At 35.6% G+C, this 18,633-nt stretch overlaps 1 protein-coding gene across 4 annotated transcripts in view; it reads left to right on the plus strand.

The window, feature by feature from the left end:
• The window catches only part of LOC127984465 (kelch-like protein 29), a 234,322-nt gene that overhangs the window by 181,554 nt on the left and 34,135 nt on the right, over positions 1-18,633 (plus strand). For all 4 annotated transcript variants that reach the window (XM_052587112.1, XM_052587113.1, XM_052587115.1 and 1 more), the window contains one exon: positions 4,626-4,824. In XM_052587112.1, coding sequence (XP_052443072.1) covers positions 4,626-4,824 — 199 coding nt within the window. The remainder of the gene's footprint in view (positions 1-4,625; positions 4,825-18,633) is intronic.

Raw genomic sequence — 18,633 nt, forward strand, 5'->3', positions numbered from 1 at the left:
TCTCTGTGGCTCGGGTGGTTTTGGAGCTGATGTTGCGTATGCAGGTTTAATGTGGCCGCTGAGGTGTGTAAGTACTGTGTCTGGGATGAGAAGGTGAGATACCATGCAATGTCTCACCTGTAAGCCAATACCTCTTGCATATTGAATGAGTCGAGCGAATGCATAAAACTTCTTTAAGTGCTGCGGTGTGGAGGTGGAAATTTGCTGGTCCGATCTCTGCAAGTAGCAAGAGATGAGCGATCACCATTGTGCCCTTAAGCAAGACACTTAACCTCTCCGTTAACAAATTAACTGCAACTCAAGTTAAGATAGAAGTGTCTGCGAACTGACTTTTGAAAGAAGCTGCGCACTTTAACCATGTACTGTGTTCATGTTCAAGATCTTAGGTGAAGTGTGTATTGTTTCGATAGATAACTCTACGAGCCGTCAGAGAGGGAATAGGGACTTTGAGGTGTGTGAATTAGAGCTGATTCACGGATGCGACCCTCCTGAAGAAGTCCGTCAGACACAACCCAAATGGCCAGCTTAAGCACAGCGTGTCACTTCCCTTTAGCACTGATTTAATGCGCTGGAGATTGGCGTCGTTAAGCTCATTGACAAATTGAACCTAGCATTGGAAGAAGTCTAAGCGCAAGGTGCTTGATACATGAATATAAATGAGGTGGAGGATACGGGATGTGTGTGAGTCTCCCTGTGCTGTTTATGGCTGAATAATTGACACAACTGCATGTGATGGGTGCTGGGTTACGGGTCAGACTGGGTGAAACAGCCCAACTCAGCTGAAGAAAAGACAGATAATATGTCTGTTAATAAAGGGCGACGGTTCTGTCATGTTGATGCTGGAATTTTAGTTTAAAGCAAAATGCTTAAAATATAATTACAAATATATAGTATTTTAAAGTTGTGATATAAAATAGTTTCAAACAAATAATTATATATAAAACAGGTTATTTATGTATATTTACACAAAAACCTATCTGTTTACATACAACCTACAGCGTATTATATTAATCTTAACTTTATAAAATGAAAATGTAAAATTAATATTCAGTTAAATATTTCTGTAAATTAGACATAACGCGTTTTAAAAAATTATTTATATACAAAAAAAGAACAATTTTAATTAAAAATTTAAAAGTATTTTATTATAGAAAATTATTTGTTGTAATAAAATATCAAATTATATATTGTTATCGAAATTTGTTATATCAAGATATCAAATTATATATTATGATGAATTATATATCTTATATATTATGATCATCATTATCACACTGTTATGTAATAAAGTGTGTTTAAAATATTGTAAACACAATTTTAACGTGGTATTAATATAATGTATTATTTATTCAATTTTAATTTATTACATTTAATAAACTTTAATATTTAACATTATTAAACATAAATGAATACATAAATATATCAGTAATATAATATGTAGCAAAATATAGTAATAATAGTAATACTTTAATTTACTTAATGCACTTATGTGTATACTTAATATAAAGGTCTACTTATGAACTTGTGAATGAACACTGTACAGCTAATATTTAATGTATTTATTTTTTTAAGTTGTGTTCTCTTTGACTGAATTTTATATGTTGATTTCAGGGTTTCTGTCCCCTTTAATGGCTGCTGTCTACATTATGATTCTTCATCTTAGTTTCATCTGACTTCGTGATTTCTTTCCTCTGTTGCATTTTTCATCCTTGAGGGTAAAATGTGTCGCTGACGATCCGCTGCTGCTTCTTTCGTTTCTTCTGGAGGGTTGCATATTTTATCACTATCACTTAATCGCCCGGCGCAAGACAGGAGCCTACGAGCACCATCAACGCATTTAGCTGTTCAGATTTATGATCTGGAGCTCAAATCCCCCTCGTCTGGTCCCGGCGGCCGGGTCGAGCTGGGAGCTTGTGATTATTTTCTCTAACCAGTCTAAAGCGGTTTGGCTGGGTTGGTTGAGTGCGGTGAGGGGGAAGGGAACAGCGCCGGCCGGGGGAGCGTCCGTCTGCTGTGACATTATTTTAGATCAGATCCTCACTGGGATCAGGTTAATCCCTGATCTCACAGTCGAGATGCAGGAACAGTTCAGCGATACGTGATCCTGTCGAGGGGACATGTGCTAAACCGAGCAAGCCGCTTATTATATCAGTATGCAAATGATGCACATATGATATGTAAACCCAGAGTAATTAACAATCCATAAAGGTGGAAGTCTGGGGTAAACCAGAAAGTTCAGATCCGGCACAGGTTTTGGACGGTTGAGCCAAGCATGTGTAAAGCTGTGTGGAGAGCTGGCACACAGGTCTGAAATCTCTCTCGGGCCGTGCATGCATCTGGCCTCTTGCCTTCTATTGTCTGGGAAGATGTTTGCTAAACGAGCTGTTTTTGTTTAGGGATGTCAAGAGATTTATTTATTTAATACTGATTTAAGTTTGTTTATGCAACTTTCATATTGTTTAAATAGGCAACTAACCAACTAACTAATAAAATACATAAATATTAATTATTTATATTGTTAATTACCTTGATTTGTTGTTTAAAATATAACTAGATTATTGTTCACAAAATAAAAAATACATAAAAACACATTACATCATAATGCAGTTTTAATGCCTTTTTTAAATAAATAAAACCATGTAGATTATTTATTTATTATATTAGTTTTTGTGTGTATTTATTTAATAATAATACGTTTTTTATGCAAATTTTGTATGGGTTAAATATCCAACTAACTAAATAAGTTCATAAATAAATAAATATTAATTATGAATGATATTGTTAATTACCTTGATATATTGGTTGCAATATAACTAGATTATAATTCACAAAATAACTAAAAGAAAAAAATGCATTACATCATAATGCAACGTGTTTTTGTTATTTATTTTATAAATACAATCCAACTATGTAGATTAATATATATTTATTTGTTGTCAAATATTCAGTTTACTAACTTACTAACTAAATTAATTAATACATATTATTCAATAATTATAATATTAATTAATTCACTATAATAGTTCAATTTATTGGCCACACTATAATTAATCTGGTAACACTTTATTTTAAGGTGTTGTTGTTACACATCACATACTATTAGAATAACAATAAATTATGAATAATTACACGCAAGTAACCCTAACCTTTCTTTGAACAATAATTCAGTATCAACCAATTTGTTGTACTTAATGCAGGCTTTCTAATATCTTGCTAATAATAAATGCAGTATTTTAATGCTTAATAAACAAGATAAAAAAAGTTACGTAATTGAAAATGTTGATGGATTTGAAAAAGAAGCTGTAGCATTAGGATACATGGATGTGCTCTCGAAAGTGATTTTGACCTTCAACCTCTATTCACAATCCAATTCCCAGTAGATATAATTAAGTTTCATCCTACTTTTTATGCACTTTCACTACGAAATGTTGCCTATAATGAAGAATGGCTAGAATTTGTCAAGGTCAGATCAGGGAAAATCTCTCTCTGCGAGACAACAGAAGCCCAGGTGTTCACACCGGCCGTGTCAGTGTTTCTTACGGATGCTTACGTAATGTGTTGTGAGCTCAGAGGTGAGAGGGTTGGGTTGGCTGCTGTCCCTGTCAGCTTGTGTTTACAGCATTTAACGCTGACGTGAGCAGAACACCCCACTGAGGAGGACTCTCAGCAAACAAGCTGGCCACGGATAGTCCTCAGTCTCAATGTTTTTCTAAGAAGCCTCTTATGCTCAAAAAGGTTGCATTTAATTTATCGAAGTAATATTCTGAAAAATAATATTACAATTTAAAATAACTGTTTTTAATATCGTATTTATTCCTGTGATGCAAAGCTGCATTTTCAGCATCGTTTCTCCAGGCTTCAGAGTCACATGATACTTCAGAAATCATACAAATATGCTGTTACTCAAGAAACATTTCTTATTATTAATGTTTGCAGTTGTGCTGCTTAGTATATTTGTGGAGAGCATAACTCCAGGACCCTTTGATGAATAAAACAGCATTTATTTGAAATATAAATTATTCGTAATATTATAAAAGTATTTCATTTCACTTTTGATCAAATTGCATTCTTGGTGAATAAAAATATGCATTTTTCTAAAAAAACAAAACAAGTCTAACAGACCATGATCTTTGTCTGATAATACTGTATATGTATATGTTTTTTTTTTTGAGTCTTTGAAATGAATCTGTTAAAGAGTCTAAAACCTGTTTTGAACTCATGAGTTGAATCTAATGACTCACTGTTCACTGAATCAATCCGAGCTGTTCTAGACTTGCACAATGAATTGCAAGTGATTGCTTTTGTCATTTCCAAATTAAAATCAATTGAAAACTGTTACAATGATGTGTACCAATAGCATATGTTATACTGACAGCTTGTTCATATTGTATATACTATATTCACATTCGGTTTATCATAATAGTTGGTGCTTTTTAATGTAGAAAAAAAATACAAAGAAGTGTTGGGTACAAAGCAGTAGTATGTCTTTTATTAGTATTTAAGTATATGGTAATATGGTACTAAAATAATAATTTTGTGGAACTGAATCAGAATCACTGAAGTACTTTTAATAGTAATGCAGACTGAAATCACATGGTGAATATATTTCTCTCTCTTTCTTCCAGCACATATCCGAGTTGCTGGCTGTCGTTAGACTTCCATTCATTCACCCCAGTTACCTGCTGAACGTTGTGGACAATGAGGAGCTGATTAAATCGTCGGAGGCTTGCCGAGATCTGGTCAACGAGGCCAAGCGCTACCACATGCTGCCTCACGCGCGGCAGGAGATGCCGACACCCAGGACGCGGCCGAGACTCTCTGCAGGTCAGACCTTTCACGTTCTAATTCTCATCTGTCTTTCACTAGTCTCACCTAGCCTGTAGCTTTGACTAAACTGTGAAAGCTCTGTTCCACACTGCAGCTTATTCTGGCTCGAAGCAGCCACTTACAGGAAGCGACCGTCTGGCTGAGATTTAAAGCAATCAATCACAGTTTGCTTTGTTTTTTTATGAGCCGTGTAGGAGCAGGTTCATCTGAAATAGATGATACCACAATGTGTTATTGTTTTTTAGCAGCCTTTTCAGGAACGCATCACATTATGGACGTTAAATGGGTCGTGAATGCTGTTGCTGATGTTGAAACTCCGGAAGATTACTTGTGCAAGTTCCTTTAAGATGTTTATCCTGCTGAAGAGTCATTATAAAGTTCCCACTAGTGATGCACGGAAACAAATATATGGTAACACTTTAGTTTAGGGACCAAATCTCACTATTAACAGGTTGCTTATTAGCATACAAATTACTAGCATATTGGCCTTTTATTAGTATTTATAAAGTACATATTATGCTTTATTCTGCATGACCACATTTTAGATCCATTATCCTACATTTACTATAAATAAGCAGCAAATAATAAGTTTATTAAGGCAAAAGTTGTTATTAATAGATAGATGATAGTGAGAATTGGTCCCTAAACTAAAGTGTGACTGATATTTTTTTCTACCAAATTCAAGCTTTCATTTAGCCAAAAAACAAAGCTGAAGCTGAAATTACAGACATGCTTTAAATAAGGTTAAGTAGAAATATAATGAGTATGTAATATATTGCATATATTTATCAAAATGCTTCTGTTTTTTTAGCCTATTATTCTTATTTGTTATTTCTGAGGTTATGTTTTCAAGCTGTTTTATTGACATTATTTATACTGTTGTATTGTATCTCGCAGCATACCTTTATGATGTTCATTCATCTCTATTTTGTGCCATAACTAGTAGTAAAGAAGTCAAAGATGATCTGTTGAAATTAAAGGCAGCTAAAATGATGAAGAGCAACAAAACCACATTTATTGATCACATTTTGTTTAAGTAAATTGTATTTATAGAGCACATTGAACACTGACCAAAGTGCTGTACAAAACAATAATAAAATACAGTAAAGTATCAAATAAAATTACAATTAAAATCCAAGATAATAATACTAATCCATAAATTAAAAATCAGGAAAGGCCTTTGAATAGAAATGTGTTTTAAGTTTAGACTTAAAAACCGAAATAGTAAATTTTACTCTTAATTTTAGATCAAAATTAACAAAGCTCAAAGTTTATTTAAAGTTGTTTTTTTTTTTATTGGATGGGAGGCGCGTTTCAAATAATGTTAAGTGATTTTTTTTGTTCAAGCAAAGATCAACAAATAAAGATTAAAAATGACAAATCAATATCGTCAACCTAGAATTAGCTTCCACAGAGCTGATATATTTGCCTTTTATAGTTTATCTACATTGAGTGCATGAAATAGACACTAAGGCCCAATCCCAATTCTATTTTATACCCCTTCCCCTTCCCCTAAGAATTGGGACACCACTACCATGACGTCACACGCCATCATTCGTCGTCTAGCTCTTACAAAACACATATACTGGTGTGCATTAGAGCCTTTAATTATTCTTCTGTATTAATGAGCTGCTTACTGACACAGACACACACATCGGAAATTGCGTAGCTAACACATCCAGGAGAAAATAAACTTGTCAACGCTGCCCCATTTTATTAAATGTTACTTTTATTAAATACAGTTTAAATACTGAATCGCTACATTATATTATCCAGCGACGAGAGGATACAATCACTGTTTTTAAGTAAACTCAGTCTAAAAAAATAAACGCACAGACGCGGATACACGCAACTTCCATTTTCTCTCTCTCTCTCTCTCTCTCTCTCTCTCTCTCTTTTGAATAGGCAATATTTGAGAAAATGTTTAGCGATTTCTAATTATTGGGGGGATTACGGTAGTTATCGCCCTGATCAGACATATGCTGTGGTATGTAAAGATATGACGTTAGCAAATATTAGCGATTTTTTGCAAACATTTCTTTGAGTAACTTGACCATTAATATGAACTCACAATTGAATGTAACATGAAACAAATGATTACTTTTTGGTTAAAATCTTTATTTATGCCAAAAAAATTTATGTGGCTTTTTGTTCGTTGTAGCAGCCATGTTGCCGAGACAATTCGTACCCCTTCGTTTGAAGTGTGCTCCCGAAAAATCATTAATTGAAGGGCTATCTGGCCCTAGAATTGGGCTAGAATTGGGATTGGGCCTAAAACAGTCCAAATGTGCCTTCTGAGAAGTGTTAATTAAATGATTTCCGTTTTAGCCAAAATGGAAAATTCACTTTAAGCCAAATATTTTCAAATGCTGGTGCGTCACTATTTCGCACACAAGCCTTATCCCCTCTGAAGTATCAAAATCCTCTCTTTTGGAATCAACAAATGGCAGACGTTCAGCATCTGTGTGGTAAATCTGATAGCTGTGCATCTCAGTGTCTCTCTCTGACTGTATCTGAAGTCAATCTCAGGCTGCTGTAAAAATGCAACCAAACTAATTTATGGTTCAATAAGGCTGTCCTCATGCAGCACTGTGAATCACTCTCGCTCTCTCCTCGCGCAGCCGCTCCAGCCCCCATGATTCCCTCAGCGAGGCGTGAGTCTGTGAGTGAGCTGTACATTTATTTAATCTTGATATACTGTGGCTCTCTTTCTCTCGCCCCTGAGTTTTATTGATCTCTGCCCACTGCAGTATAAGAGCTGAATCCCTCCCCCACTGGACCCAGATCAATCTCTCAGGAGCGATAGATAGCACGCACAAAACACAATACAATTACCATAAATATATATCAGTGTTGCTGAAGCTACCTGAAACTGTAGTTTGCTAAGATGCTCTTTAAATTAATAGAAAAGCATCAAGTGAAACAGTCAAAATAATGAATTTAGGTATGTACCTTGAAGTGACCATGCTATTTCTTGAAGCCTATGTGGGCAATATGAATTTGGTTCTGTGTTTATTACCATGTTGTGTGTGTGTGTCAAAACCATGACAAAAATGTTGTATGGCGTTGATGAATCAAACCTTGAATGTACCTTGAAAATACTATACTATATCTATTACTTTCTATGTAAATCCCCCTTGTGAGCAATATGAATATGGTACTATTTTTTTTTTTTTTACCACGGTATATATCTATCAAAACTATGGCAAAAAACTTTATATGACATTATTCTGTTTCAGAAAGTAATGCAACATGGGCAAAAAGAATATACAGGTTTAACGCCATTATAATTGGTTGCAATACAATTTTATTGATATATTAATCCATTATTGAATATTGTTTAAACTGCTCTATAGACACCATATTTTATTTTAGAGCTGCAATAGATTTTTAGTAAACAATGCATTTTTTTTTTTTTATTTCCTTATGAAATGCACACAAAGTTTAAAAAGGTTTGGCATATAGTCATATGAGCTTTTCTGATACTTTTTATAGCAGTTTTTTATACTTTTTAGGAGCTTGACAGCTCATGAACACAATGAACTGTTGTTTGGTATATTGAAATATATGTGAAGAATCTTTAAATAAAGAATTGTTTCTTATTCTTAAAGAAAAAAATAACATAACAGCATACATGAGGATGATAAAATAACTTTTTTGATAAGCTATTCCTAAATATTTAGTTAAAGGGGGGGTGAAATGCTATTTCATGCATACTGAGTTTTTTACACTGTTAAAGAGTTGGATTCCCATGCTAAACATGGACAAAGTTTCAAAAATTAAGTTGTATGTTTGAAGGAGTATTTTTGTTCCAAGTTTCGGAAAGTTTTTTTCGAGTATGGCTCTGTGTGACGTTAGATGGAGCAGAATTTCCTTATATGGGTCCTGAGGCACTTCTGCCGGAAGATTTGGATAATTTACATGAACTGTTCAAAAGAGTCAGTTCACTGGAGTGGGTTGAGTAGAAAGAATCAAATCACAAGAATGAATCTGTTATAGAGTGCATAGAATCACTAAAATGAACTAGACTTCCCAAGTTTTAAATATTACTTCAGGCTTGTGTTTCATCACATTAAACTTCTTGGAAAAGTAGTTTGTTACTGTAGACGCTGCTCTATTTTAAAAACGACTGTCACACTACTGAGAAGTGAAACCTTTTTATTAGCATGATCACTTTTAGTTAGTTCCTTCCCATCACAGATATTTGTTCTGGCATTGAAAGTGATTCTAGTAGATTCACACGTCAGTCAAGCGAAATGGAAAGTCAGTCACACCAAAACATCACAGCTCTCATCTGATCCCAGCTGACTCCAGATACACAAGTGTTCTTCTTAATAAACATCTTTAAATGCTTGGTAAATACGATGCATAGTTTCCAACCTTTAAGAACGCCCTGTTTGTTCTTACTATTAAACGAGATATTTATGGAAATAAGCAGCCTCGGCAGAGGAACAGATTGCTCTTGGGCTCTGAGATTTTTCCTACTTGCTGGCCAGGACTCGGAGGCTCTCTTCAATAAAGCTAGGTTTAATTATTGTCTGAAAGGTATTACATGCTGTGCATGGAAGTCATGCCACTCTGCAGAACTTATTTTCTGCATGAAGGAGTTAAAGTAATTGGTAAACAAATGTGTTTTTACGATACTGAGTGAGTTTTGTTTCTGTGGTGTGACAGCAGGTAAACAAACATGGTTTTGTGATTTGACCAGATTGTAGATTAACAGCTGATTTGACCAGTTTTAATCATTTTGAACATACTTGAATGTTTCGAGCTTTAACATGTAAATATAATACATTTAATATATAATTTTTAAGCATCTTTATTTGTATTCTTGAAGTTTCTTATAGCAATATACACCCTGTAGGCAAACTAAATAGGGTACTTTTTTTTATTATACTCCATATACATACATTATGTGGGGGGGGGGGGGGTTTGTACTTTTAAAAATATATTTTTTTTATATATACTGTAGATCTAATTCATTTTGATTGCAGTTACTATTTGAATAATTTTAGTTCTTTAACGCTCTCTCACACACACACGCACACACATATATAATGGATAAAGTTTGTTGCATTTGATTCTTTTTTTCAGTTTTAGTATTTATTTGTTTGTTTATTTGAAACTTTATTTAAGTTTTTTGGTGAGAATTTTAACTGTTGAACACAGTTGAGTTGAATGTTGAAAGTCATGCAATCAACTTTGTTATTGTTTTTGTTATGTTTTGATAATATATAAAATGTAATAGTATTGTTTAATATAGATAATATTCAGATAATATTCATTATTTATATTACAGCAAATTTGTCATTTTGAGTGCCAACATATCTTTCTTTCTTTCTTTCTTTCTTTCTCTCTCACTCTCTTTTCTCTTTCTGTTGTTGTTGATTTGGTTTGTATTTTTTCCATGGTACCACGCAGTTGTTTTTCCTCTGTAAGGCTTCGTGGACTCGTGTCCTCTGTGTTTCTCTCAACATCTGTGCCTCTGATTTGCTCAGGAAGGATGGACTTGTCTCCTTTCAACATTTTTTATTAAGTCTTTGATTGTTTGGCTGTGTACAGGACTCTCGAGTGAACTGGTCTCTGGCTTGACCATCTGGCAGGCCATCTGATGGAGGTTATGAGACACCGCGTGAGGGCCTGTCACCTGTAGGACCCGTTTATGAAAAAGAGACGGCGAAGAGAGAGAAAACTAGGCTAGAAGTCAAAGACGAAGGGGAGCATAAATTGCTTTTTTTTAGCGACAGAGATTGAGGAAGTGCTGCTAGGAGTTTGTAATTGGCGTGTGTGTGTGTGTGTGTGTTTGTGTGTGGCTGAATGCATTCGCTCTCCACCTGAGCTTGGCTGATAAGTCTCTTATGTATGAAAAGACACAGAAGAGGTGCTGTGATGTCACCCATGAAAGGTTCCTCGCCAAGCATGAGCTCGATCAGAGCATTCTGGTTTGCATTGGCCCGCGGCTCTCGTTCTCCGAGCTGCAGGGAAGTGCCAGCTGTCGTCAGACTGATGGGACTCACCTGGGCCCTGCTCTTCCCTCCGCTTCTGCTGCACAGAAATCCTCCGAGCAAATCAGGGTGACGCACACCTGGCCCACACCCAGTAACTGGTGTAGGTGGGCCATCAATCCTAATTAAACTCACGACAGTCTCTTTTAGCAGTCCATGCTGGCACAAGGACTGCCGTCACACCTGTAACTCAAATGATCGTCAAATAACAAAGCGTTTGTTAATCTAACTGGCCCACACTTGTAGCTGATTAACTGCTGGTCTCGTGGGTAGGTCAGGTGTGTAATTAGGAACCATAAGGGACGAAGACTGTGAAAGGTGACCCTGTTCTGCTTAACTCTGACCCTGAACATCATATGATGTTCGAACAGCTTTACTAAAGCGGAAGTTTAATATTGTGGCTTGTAAACAAATGATAATTTTGTCATTATTTACTCACTCTCACGTTGTTTTAAACCTGTATGACATGCTTTCTTCAGTATGCTTTGAACCCCATTGACTTACGGAACAGTATTATTTTAGTATTTTATGTAGCCTATTAGTACAGTATATATTTATGTTTTCATTTAGCTTTTATTTTCACTTTAGGTTTAGTGTTCTTATTTATCTATTTATTCATTTATTATATTTGAATGTAGGTTTAATTTAATTAAAGCAACTTTAGTGCTTCAGCTTATTTCAGTTCCAAGGCAACATTTCAAGGGCAATTTTATTCTAGCTTAAACGTAAACATTTATTTATTTAGCTGTATTGGGTCAACGAATGCTTTATATTTATCTATTTTAAATCTATTTATATATTTTATTTTCCTTGTGTGTTTATTTATTAATTTGAATAACAGTAATCTTTTATTATTATTATTGTATGTACCTTTATATCCTTTATTATAAATCTAAATAAGCTTTTTTATTTTATTTGTAGTTTAAAATGTAGCAGTTTTGTTTTGTGCTTTTTAAAAATGTATAATATTTATATATAGGTCAAATAAATTGTTCACTTTTTATTTCAGTCATTTTAGTAGTTAACATATTTATTTCAGTTCCAAGGCAACATTTCAAAAGTTTTTTTAAGTTGAATTTTTCATCTGATTTTTGTATTTGTTTTCTTTTTGTTTAGTTTTTTATCGCCAATGATTTTGAATAGTGTTAGTTTTATTTAACAATAACAACAGTGATGGAAAAGCAAGAACAAAGACTTTTTTAAAATGGCATTTGTTCAATAGTAAAGGAACATGTATAAAAATATTACTTTTATTTAAGAAACCAACTTTTAAGCAACCACATAGCAATTCTCTAAACTATACTACACTAATACACACTATATACTTTACATTCTCTGATGCATGTTTTGAAGTCAGCACATTTTTGAGGGATTATTCATTTCATGGGTTTCTGAAAACTGTCCTATTATTTTTACATTGAATGTCGTGCGAGTCATTTTGGATAAAAGTGTCAATAAATGTTCCAAAGCTGTTTATATGCACATTCTCATTCACTATAGGACGAGCAAAGCACTCTAACAGAGTTGGGATGCTATTTGTCCTGATAATTAGTCTTAGTCTTTTGATTTGCCCTTATAGTGATTCATGCGTTTTCTAGCTGTGGTGACCTATTGTAGACATGAAATGTAATTTATGTGAGGAAGACATCCATATTAACTTAAAAATGGTCATTAATCTTCAGAGAAACTTAACCCCAACTCTAAAACATAGCCATAAACATTCAAAAATCATCTGGATTTAGTCTGATTCAGTGCACAGACAGTGCTGTTTTTGTGCTTTATCACTGCATCAAGCCGACATAAGTCTTGTTTCGAACAATAGTTCTTTATGTGGCTTCATAAAAGCCCGTTTTGCAAGAGATGGTGTCAATACAAAGATTTACAGTGCATTTTATTTGTGTTTTCTGCTGAGTTAAGCACGCTACAGTGCTTGTGCTGTGTAAAATAGGAATGCAGCAACCTGTTAGTATGGATGGCAAAATAAATAAGCCAATTATGTGTGAAGTGTTGAACAGGGTTGAGAGTTTTAGCTTGGCTTTTACTCTTTTTGTGTCGAAAGATTAGACATTACACAGGTCATTTTCAATCACTTACACTACCGTTTTTAAAGTTTGGGGTTGTGCAAATTTTTTTTGCAGTAAAATATGAAATATTGCAATTTAAAATAACTGTTTTCTATTTAGATATGTCATTTATTCCTGTGATGCAAAGCTGAATTTTCACATAGACAGTAAAAGAAATGGACACACCGACCCCATTGGAACTCAATTGAGACACGTGAAGCCCATTTTTAGCGTTTTTAGCACTTCCGTTTCTGACGCGCAGACTCAAACTAAGCTTGACGACGTCAGCAACCTGTCAGACAGATGTAAATGTTCTAGTAGCTGTGCGTGCAAACTGCCATTGTTAATCTTACAGAGACGGCGAGCTTGAGCGGGGAGTTCTTTGTCGTGAGTGAGCAGGAGTAAGTATTCTGATTAATTATTTTGTATAGTATTTTAAAATGTAACGCTAGTACGCCATATTAAGTTTATTGCCTGCGAGCTTCTCCTCCTGTCTGTACGGTAATGCGACAGAGAGACGAGTGGTTATGACACAATCGTTAGCCTATTTTTTACAAAAACTGTTTATACGGGGCCATAATGTAACATAGAAGGTAATGGAGCCCTTTATACATTGTCGTGTATCTTTAGAAATAAATAATGACTTTGTCTCAGATGTAAAGTTATTCGCTGTCAAAGTGACGCCCAAATGAATGGGAGTCAATGGGAATGCTAACGCAAGTGAAGTTCTGCTAAAAGATGGCAGCCCCCACCCGACTTCAACTTCCGGTCGAGTTCCTTGCCGCCTGAATTTTCAGCATCATTACTCCAGTCTTCAGTGTCACTTGATCCTTCAGAAATCATTCTAATATGCTGATTTGCTGCTCAAGAAACATTTCTTCTTATTATTCATGTTGAAAACAGTTATGCTGAATTCAAAAGTACGTTTATTTGAAACTGAAATCTTTTGTAAACATTAAAAATCACTTGACTGTCACTTTGGATCAGTTTAATGGCTCTTTGTTGAATTAAAATGGGAATTTCTTACTGACCCCAAACTTTTGATTGGTGCTGCTGTACATGCTTTGCAAACTGTTAAATGCGTTATTCAAGTCACAGTATGCAGGTTACCCTCCTGTCTGATCTTTATTATTGTCGTCTGGTGTCCCTGTCACTAAGTGAGTTGCATTTCTGTCATGTACGAGTGTGCTGTCATGTCATTTCTGTGCTGTACGTCTGTTGCTGTCAACTAATTAGCTCCCGTTTCAGAATCCGTCCTTCCTTTTGGCGGCCATTCACAAAGCTTTGACACACTTTATTGAGGTCACCTCTTCAAAGTGCAACATTCAATCAGCTGCTGGCGTGTGGCAGAAGGAGTCAAAGGTATTGGATTGTGCTGATGTGTCACTCAACCCAGTCCTTTACAGACCACAAACCGCTTTTACGGATTCATTTCTCAAACTGCTTTTATCGCTAAAGCAGCAGCTTGAAGGTGAGGACGGAAGGGCGGCGTTTTGCAGTACGTCTGCGTTTGTTTAATTGATTTAGTCGTGCCATGACTGGAGGGCAAACCTCATTGCTTTCTGCGTCTCACCTTCAGCGCAGGGTCCAGTCGCTTTAATTAGTCTCTTTCTCTGATAGAGCGCAACGTCTCTGTAGATGCCTGTGGATGTTACTGAAGCCGATTTGAAGAACTGTGCACGATCGCGAGGGAATTACAGCCGTTGTCAGTCCTGACCTCTCTCTGACTATTGCATCAAAATGTATGGCTTGTTCATTTGGCTGAATAAATGGTTTGATATGCCACCTATAGATGGACCTTAAATTTAACAGCATTTTTCCATTTAGAGCTGATTTGCGAACAGAACCGTTTGTGGAGAATCAGGTCCAGCTGTTTAAGAAGTTGTAATGTTGGTAGAAAAGTTTGAATGTTAGCACACATCCATCTTCATATCTGAGGCTTTTCATAAGTGTTAGGTTTGTTCGGTAGCTAACGGAGTACGGAGACGTACTTGAGTGGCAAGGAGCTCCACTTTGAATCCCTTGTAATCAAAGCAAAGAAATTCAAATGGGATGGTTGCATCAACAAATGCGTTTTTATATCAGTTTTGCATTTGTTAACACTATCTGGTTTAGGGTTGGGTTTGATGTAGGGCATATTTCCAACACGATAGAGCATTAACTTTTAGTGAACATCCCTGGATATTTGAATTTCTGAATGTCCGCAATATGTACCAGAAGCAACATAATAAAAACACATCAATACGTACCCATTTCAATGTAATAAAAAGGTGCTAGGGTTTACGAATTGAACCAGTGTTTAAGCACCACTCAGTGGACATTTCTCTTTGAAACTGTGGCGAAACGTGCAGTAAGATATGGAAAAACCGTGTTACACAAAAAATGGTACTTATTTTTATGAGACCAGGTTGAATTTTGCACAGTTCTGGTGTGAATGTTACTGTAGCACAAATAAAAGGCAGAAAACGTTTGCAGTTTTACTGCAATTAATCATCATTCCTGACCCCTCCGTGACTGTTGCATCAAAATTGGGGGTTCGTTCATTTTACAAACCACCATCATAATTGAATTTCCTGTTCATATGTCTTTTGTTGGCTTAATCCGTCCTAGAGAATGGAAATGATAAATGTGTCAGCCCTAATCATAACATTTCGCTCGGTACATTTCAGCTGTTGATTGCTTTCCCGTCGTCTACAGTAGCTGGATTAAATTTACATTTTGAAGTGGATGATTTTGTGGCTGTATTTGGCTCAGTGGGCCTGCAGTGTTTTAAATTTCCCTGTCAGGAAATCTTTGTCACACTTAATGCGGCCATATTCAAGTATGACGAACATTTTTGGTTGATAAACTATTAAATAAGACACTGCTGTTAAGAGACGGATAGATAATGTATGCGGCAGTGCTCTACAGGGAGGAATTCTCTCTCCCGAGCACAAAACTCACTCAGAATCCTGTCCGGGAGCTATTTCTCTTGTTGCAAAGGGCAGCGGCGTGCCGTTTGATTGCTGCTTGGGTCTCTTGTAAATGACAGCTCACAGTGCAGTGGACTCTGAGTTTATGTGCAGATATTGTTCCTGGAGTTTGAGCTGCTCTTAGTGTCGAGTTCGGACAGCACACCTGCGGACCGTAAATTTAACAGCATTTTTCCATTTAGAGCTCATTTGTGAACAGGACCCATTGTGGAAAATCAGCTCTGGCAGTTTAAGAGGTTGTAATGTTGGAGGAAAAGTTCTTGTTTGAGCTTAAACAGCATTTTGGTGTTCACACTGTATGTCAGTCTGAGTTATGCACCATTCAGAATTAAACTGCAGATGCCTTTTGAATTTGAATTCAGTTGCTGAATTTGAATTGAGGTAGTAAACAGTGCAGAATTGAAATTCAAAATTATTTTTATAATTTTTAATTATTGTCTTATAATTATACTATATAATACATTTAAATTTTTTATCACTGAATATTTGAAGCAAAGTCATTTGTTGAATGCTGGCTTCAGGTTTGAAGGTTTATAGGCTTTACAGATGCTGCTGCATTAGTTTTTCTAACAAAGGCTGAGGGAGCGGTGGCAAATTTTATTCCTTCCTTTTTCTTTTTTTCTTCTTATTAACGTAAGTTATTCTGGCACTCAATATTTCACAGAAATTAGAAGACGGTCAATTCAGTGAATAATTTTTCCTGTCATTCTAATTAAAATTCCAACATGTCTTTGACTTAAATTTGGCCAATTTTAAACAAATTCACAGTCTTGATTTGAAAGAGAGCCGATTATTCTGCTCTGGTGTGAATGTTCCTGTAACACCGATAAAAGAGGGAAAACATTTACAGTTTTACTGCAATTAAATCTGTGAAAGTTGCTGTTGAAGGGGCACATCTTTCCCTTGGTACTTAAAAATGAGTCTGTTTTCAATAATTGATTTTTAAACTATTTAATTTGGTCTTTCTAAATCCTTAAAGGGGTCATCAGATGCGACATGCATTTTAAAAGTTCTTTAAACATAAATGTGTTTTGGCAGTGTGTGTACACAACCACCCTATAATATATAAAAAAAAATTAATCTCATTAAATAGTTTCGCCTTTCTCAAATCAAGCCGATCTCAGATGACATCACACAGACTAAGGCCGATCCAAAAAAAGTTGATTGACTCTATAGTGTTTCATCACAGACTGAGTGAGCTGTCATCAGTCCACCATTGTTTCACTGTCGGAGCAGATGTAGACAAGCATATCTCAGATTAAGCGATTGAGGTGTTTTGTTGTTTGATGTAATAATGAACGTATCAGTCGTCATTTACTCCCGACATCTGAGCAGTGGATTACATTTGTTTCTGAAGGGAATGCACCCCCCGATCTGCCTAAATACGTTAATGTTCGCGCAAATCATTCGTGCTCCAGCTTCACAAACAGAAGTAGTGATTGTAGGGTAAGAAAATTAGTGGTTAGGTTAGGGTTAAAGTAGAAATTAGTGGTTAATCGATATTGTTTTTTGACAGCCGATGCCGATATCTTGGAAAGCAGGGGGTCGATAAATGAGTAAAATAAACATACAAACTTTGACAAAGTATTTTTCACATATAAATAAATATTTAATAAAAATATGATTAAAAAGGAAGAAAACACTAATCTACAGGGCACTCAGTATTCTAGGAAGTTTGTGTGCATTGGGAAAATATTGGGACTTCTATCCATATTAGACAGAACTGTTAACAACGACAGCGAACAAGAGGGAGAATGTGAGCACTGTGCGCTCAGGCGCTGCCTTTCTCAGCAGAAAGATTTATCAGCCAATGCCGATATTTAAAAAATACCAAATATCGGCCGATATATCTGCCTTGGCGATATATTGGTCAACCACTATTGCAAATCCCCTCTCCTAATAATGTGTTAGTTAGCAAGTTTCACGATGAATGCAGCTAATGTTTACAGTCTTTCAGAGTGAGTGGCTCAAGTGAAAGGTGGGGTTAGCAGAGCTAATTTTCATTTAAGGCAACATGCTACAAAATGGCTTGCTGTAAACAGAGCTTTTTTTGATGGTAAAAAGGGTGTTGTTTTACGCTACCATTGAGAAATTTTAACCGAACTATTAACTGTTACAGACTTTTCATTGAGACCCTAAAGAATCATATTGTGGAATAATATGTTATATAATCAACTTGTAGAAAATTGACATTTAATGACCCCTTTAAATGACTGGTTAAAATACTAGATTTATATGCATGAGAAAGAAAGCGTTCCTCAAAACGGCACTCTGGCTGGATTGGCTGGCTTCACGCAAGAGGGTTATATGAGTTCACTGAGAATTAAAGTCATGTTTATAGTAATATGTTAAGTAATGTCCAGGTGCTTTGCATTTATTTATTTACCAGGTTGGCAAGGCTTGTGGCATCAAATCTTTGCAAGTGGTTAGTGTGGCACTTACTTTAGTAGCCTTGAGCACACCTGTAGATTATGCTCGTTCTCAGTGTTATAATCTATTTCAGATATACCCTTACCCAGATTCACCCCTTTACTCCTGAAAATTTCACATGGAAGAAGCAAACCATGGTTGGTTTATATTTCCTTTATACTTTATATTGTATGAAGATCATATGACCACATTACTCTCCAAGTGGCTGGTTACTGGCTAGAATATGCTGCAATTGACTATTCACAGAGCTCTGCCTGAATGGAATAGTTCACCCACATTTATTTTCCTTCATGTCATTTTAAACCTGTATTGATTTCATTTGTTTTCCCTATCCCT

This window comes from Carassius gibelio, chromosome B20 (assembly GCF_023724105.1).
Source record: "Carassius gibelio isolate Cgi1373 ecotype wild population from Czech Republic chromosome B20, carGib1.2-hapl.c, whole genome shotgun sequence".
NCBI classification, from domain to species: Eukaryota; Metazoa; Chordata; class Actinopteri; order Cypriniformes; family Cyprinidae; genus Carassius; species Carassius gibelio.